The 5,649-nt window shown below is 47.1% G+C and overlaps 1 protein-coding gene across 1 annotated transcript; it reads left to right on the top strand.

The window, feature by feature from the left end:
- Positions 1–321: 321 nt before the first annotated feature.
- Positions 322–4,628, top strand: LOC147900840 (pentatricopeptide repeat-containing protein At2g33680-like). The gene has a single exon (XM_087376495.1). The coding sequence runs from the start codon at positions 580–582 to the stop codon at positions 3,748–3,750; it is 3,171 nt and encodes a 1,056-aa protein (XP_087232621.1). The 5' UTR covers positions 322–579; the 3' UTR covers positions 3,751–4,628.
- Positions 4,629–5,649: the final 1,021 nt, after the last annotated feature.

Genomic DNA, 5,649 nt, shown 5'->3' on the forward strand with positions numbered 1-5,649 from the left:
ATCAATCGCGCGCCGTTGGATCGAAGTTCATGCGTTAACCCGCCCACAATCAAATTAACCACAAGTCCCTCCCTCCCTTTGGACCTCCACGTGGGGGAATGGGCCATGGTTAGCCTTTTCAGGAAGTCTTCCCCTTGCCCATTCGCCTATACGTTAAATTGAAAAAGTTCCAAGAATTTGCCACTATTCCGGAATACAGCAGGCCATGGGACAACACTTTCAAATATAAGTACGGCTAGTTAAGAGAGTCGCACGCAGACTTGAGTCGCTTGGAGCTAATTGGCTAGTCGTTTTTTGACTTATAGGATAGTTTAAAAATAACAAGCCAATCAGCTCCAAGCATTAAAAATGTCTCTTGGTTCCAGAAGTCTTCGAGGGACTCTGCAGTTAGTTACTTGGCCATCCTGAGTCCATGCCACGTGTACTCAAGAGTCCATAACCTGTGCTGACCAGATGTGCTCATTATATTGATGATGATAATGATGATGATGATGATGTTGAAGCCCTTTGTCTCTTCGCTCTCCAGCCTCATCAAGGTAGTCAATTCTGCGTCATGTTGATGATGTAGCTGCGATAGTAATGATGGGCTCACGGCTTGGACTCCCCCCCTACAGCCATCTCTTCTGTGCAGGTAGAGATGGAGATGCCGTCCACGAGAGGTCGAAGGAGGGTAAGGAATTTCCAAAATTTACCAAGGAACGTTCAGACGGGCTTCCAGTGTTCAAAACAAACAACTTGATACATATGTATGCGAAGCGTGGCAGCATGGTGGATGCTCGTCATGTGTTTGATTGTATGCCAACCCGCAATGTGGTGTCGTGGAACATTATGATCCTAGGGTATGCCAAGCAGGAAGAGGGTGCACGGGCTTTGGAGTTGTACGCACGGATGCACCAGGAAGGCTTTCAACCGAATGATCGAACCTTCGTGGCTGCATTGAAGGCTTGTAGCAGCCTGGCAGTAATGGATGAGGGCAAGCAAGTTTGCAGTATACTCGTGGGAATAGGGTGCCTGCCAAAAGGTAGAGCCATCCACTCCCAAGTAGTAAAGAGGGGCTTTGAATCAATTGTGTTTGTGGGAAACATCTTGGTCAATATGTATGGAAAATATGGGAATATGGAGGATGCATGGCGTGTCTTTGACCAACTGCCTGATCGTGATGTGGTGACATGGAATACCATGATCCTGGGGTATGCTGAGCAAGAAGAAATGCTTCTTGCTTTAGAGTTGTATGCTCGGATGCACGTGGAAGGTGTCCAACCAGATGCTCGCACCTTCATTGGCGCCTTCAAGGCTTGCAGTAGCCTGGCAGCACTAGAAGAGAGGAAGCAAGTTGATGGGAAATTGCTGAAAATAGGTTGCTTGGTGAAGGGTTGGGCCATCCACTCACAAGCAGTAAACGGTGGTTTCGAGTCAGATGCATTCATGGGAACCGTCTTGGTGGATATGTATGCAAAATGTGGCAGCATGGAGGATGCACGACGTGTTTTTGATAAACTGCCTCACCGTGATGTGGTTACCTGGACTACCATGATTGCGGGGTATGCTGAGCAAGAGGAAAGTGTGCTAGCTCTGGATTTTTATGCATGGATGCACCAGGAAGGCGTACAACCAAATGATCGAACCTTTGTTGCCGCATTGAAGGCCTGCAGTAGCCTGACAGCGCTGGAAGAGGGGAAGCAAGCAGATGGGATGGTTGTGAAAACGGGGTGTCTGGCAAAAGGTAGAACCATCCACTCCCAGGTAATAGTCACTGGCTTTGAGTCAGATGTATTTGTGGGAACCACCTTAGTGAATATGTATGCAAAATGTGGGAAGATGGAGGATGCACGATGTGTCTTTGATGAATTACCACATCGTGATGTCATTACATGGACTACTATGATCTTGGGATATGCTGAGCAAGAAGAAAGTTTGCTGGCTATAGAATTACATGCATGGATGCACCAGGAAGGTGTTCAAGCAGATGCACGAACTTTTGCCGGTACATTGAAGGCTTGCAGCAGCCTTGCAGCACTGGAAGAGGGGAAGCAACGTGAAGGGAAGTTTGTGAAGGAAGGCTGCCTGGTGAAAGGTAGAGCCATCCACTCGCAAGTAGTAATTAGTGGATTTGAATCAGATCTGCTGGTTGGAAACACCTTGGTCAGTATCTATGTAAAATGTGGGAGCATGGAGGATGGATGGTCTGTCTTTGATGAATTGCCTTGCCGTGATGTGGTTACGTGGAATACCATGATCCTTGGCTATGTTGAGCTAGAAGAAAGTATGGTGGCGTTTGAATTATTTTTATGGATGCATCAGGAAGGTGTGCAACCGAATAATCGAACCTTTGTTGGTGAATTGAAGGCTTGCAGTAGGCTGGTGAGATTGGAAGAGGGGAAGCAAGTTTATGGGAAGTTTGCAAAAATAGAGTTCCTGGAGAAAGGTAGAACCATCCATACCCAAGCTGTAAAGAGTGGCTTCGACTTAGATATATTCGTTGGAACCACTTTGGTGGATATGTACACAAAATGTGGGAGCATGGAGGATGCATGGTGCATTTTTGATAAGTTGCCTCACCGTGATGTGGCTACATGGAATACCATGATCCTGGGATATGCTGAGCAAGAAGGAACTGCGGTGGCTTTAGATTTGTATTCATGGATGCACCAGGAAGGAATTCAACCAGATGCTCGAACTTTTATTGGTACATTGAAGGCTTGCAGTAGCCTGGCCGCAATGGAAGAGGGGAAGGTTGGCAGGAAGTCAGCAAAAAAGGGTTGCCTTGTGAAAGGTAGAGCCATTCACTCCCAAATAGTAAAGAGTGGTTTTGAGTCTGATGTATTAATTGGCAACACCTTGGTGAACATGTATTCGAAATGTGGGAGCATGGAGGATGCATGGGGTGTCTTTGAAGAATTGCCTCAATGTGATTTGGTTACATGGACTAACATGATCTTGGGGTATGCTGAGCAAGAACAAAGTGAGGAGGCTTTTAGACTCTATACCGAAATGCAAGTGCAGGGTGTGTTTCCAAGTACTTCTACTTTTGTTGCCATCCTGAAAGCATGTGGCAACACAGCAGATCTGGAAATTGTAAAGGCACTGCATTTTCAAATCTGCAGTGTTGGCTTTGACACTATTGCAACTGTCGCAACTAGTCTTATTGACGTGTATGCTAAATCTGGGAGCATGGTTGATGCTGAACAGCTGTTTGATGCGATGCCCACAAGGGACGTGGTTACATGGAATGCCTTGATAGCAGGATATGCCCGCCAGGGAGAGTATGAACTGGTGTTTCATATGTTTGAGAGGATGAGACAGGAAGGCTTGCAGCCAAACGGGTTCACATTTCTAAGTGTACTTACGGTATGCAGTCATGCGGGTTTAGGGGAAAAGGGCCATGAGTACTTTCAGGCTATGAGCGAACAGTTTGGCATTACCCCAAGCCTTAAACATTATACATGCATGGTTGATATCCTTGGTCGTGCAGGCCAAGTGGACGAGGCAGTGGCAATGGTGGAGAAGATACCATTTCAACCTGATGTCGTTTTATGGTCAACTGTGTTAGGTGCTTGTCGGAAGTGGAAGAATGTGGAGGTTGGAAGGCATGCCTTTAAAAACGTTGTGGGACTAGATGAAAAGCTTCATGTAGCATATGTTTTGATGGCAGACTTATATGCCGAAGCTGATGTGCAAGACTGTGATAAGATCCAGGTAATGAGTATGTTTCCAGGCATGGAGGAAGCAAGGACAGTGCTGGTGGACTGATCTTAGTAAAAGGTGTTTTTTTCAAGACAGAAGATGGAAGTATAGGTGGATGGATACATGCATGTTCAAAGGACATGTGCAATGATGAAGATGAATGCGAATTTTTTGCGTGAGCGAAATGGAGTTTTTTAATTAATATTTTACATCACTTGTACATAGTTAGCCAGCGTAACAACTGGTGAGCTTATCAGCCCAGCCCCGATGTAGATACAAAAGATAAACTCTGATGTAGTAGCAGCCGCTGATCTGCAAGAGCTGGTCCAATAGGCCAGAACCTAGATGAAAAAGCCAATGTAGTAGCAGCCGATGTGCAAGAGCTGGTCCAATAGGCCAGAACCCTAGATGAAAAAGCCAAGGAGGTCATAGAGAACCGCAGAAAGCCAACACAGTACCTCGAACCTTCCCTGGTAACAAAAGTTGATGAGGCTCATTTGCTGTTGAGAAAATGGTGCCATTGGGAGCAGATAACTGAAATTGTGTGAGCTGAGAACCAGATAGCTAAGAAGTGTCAGCACGCTGTGTGGCATGCCAGGGAAGCACCTGGTACGGAGGGTCCCACACCTAGCCATGCATACCACCTCACACCCCAAAAGGGCCGGCTGGGATGTGAGGAGGGTCTTCAGTCAACTCGATGTATCCAAGGGCCGTTTCTCAGGCTTGGAGGAGGCTATTGATGGACCTGCACTTGTATGTGGCAGGCAGCTGTGGTACCCCATGATGGATGGTAATGATGGGTGGTCCAAGGGATTGGCAGGCAGCTGGCTGGGATGTGAGGAGGGTCTTCAGTCAACTCAATGTATCCAAGGACCGATTCTCAGGCTTGGTGGCGGCTATTGATGGACCTGCACTTGTATGTGGCAGGCAGCTGTGGTACCTCATGATGGATGGTCGTTGGTCCCATGGTCAATGACACATCCCAGTACTCCTGAAACCCCTGATCTGCAAAACAACCACACACAACATCAGATCTGAGCAGGCTGCTCACCACCCAACCATGACATCTACGGGATGTGATCCCGAATCAGAAGATGTCCCCTCCGAGCCACGAGCTGAGCTACTGGCACGAACTCCCAATCAGATCCAAACCAGCCTGGTGTCCCATACCACCAGGTGGCGCTGTGAAGCCCTGGATCTGCCACTGGGCCTTGGGCTACGCTAAGATGCAGGCGCGCGTCCGCGACTCAATCCAGGATCAGACCTAGCACCTGGGAACGAGACTTGCTCCCAACTGCACACTGAGAACTGAACCCCCTGGGCCTCTTTTATAGACTCGGGCCCCGGCGCCAAAAATAGCGAAGACCTATAAATAGTTCGTACCCTTGCCACTCAACCCGAGAATCAAGCCTGCCTAGCTCTAAGCCTCCCCAGGCAAACCTGAGCTAGTTCTGTGTACCTAGTACACGTCAGATACCAATCCGTGCACATGACATACTCCCCCTCCTCTAAGAACTCACTCCTGAGTTCGCTAAGAAATTTGGAAATGTTCTTTGGAGGTTTTGTAATGTCTCCCATGTTGCATCCTCCTCAACACGATCCTTCCACTTAATCTTGTATTCCGTGATAGTATGATTACGAATCTGTCTTTCACGAAATTCAAGAATACACTTAGGTTCGTGAGGAATAAAAGTCAAATCTGTAACTTCTATAATCTCATGAGGAGAAACAAGTTGATCATCTGCACCCAATACTTCTTTCAGTCTACTGACATGAAAGACTGGATGTACTTTAACATCAGGAGGCAATTCTAGTCGATATGCAACTGGTCCAATTCTTTTAATGACCTTGAAAGGACCACAGTATCTGGGGGATAATTTCGGAACCACACCAGTACTTAGGCTCTTGGATTCCTTCGGAATTCGCAAATATACCATCGTTCCTTCAGAGAACTCTCTAGGGGAA

The sequence above is a fragment of the Dipteris shenzhenensis genome, chromosome 6 (genome assembly GCF_047967505.1).
Source record: "Dipteris shenzhenensis isolate YYH24624 ecotype China chromosome 6, Dip_SZ_1.0, whole genome shotgun sequence".
Classification (NCBI taxonomy): domain Eukaryota; kingdom Viridiplantae; phylum Streptophyta; class Polypodiopsida; order Gleicheniales; family Dipteridaceae; genus Dipteris; species Dipteris shenzhenensis.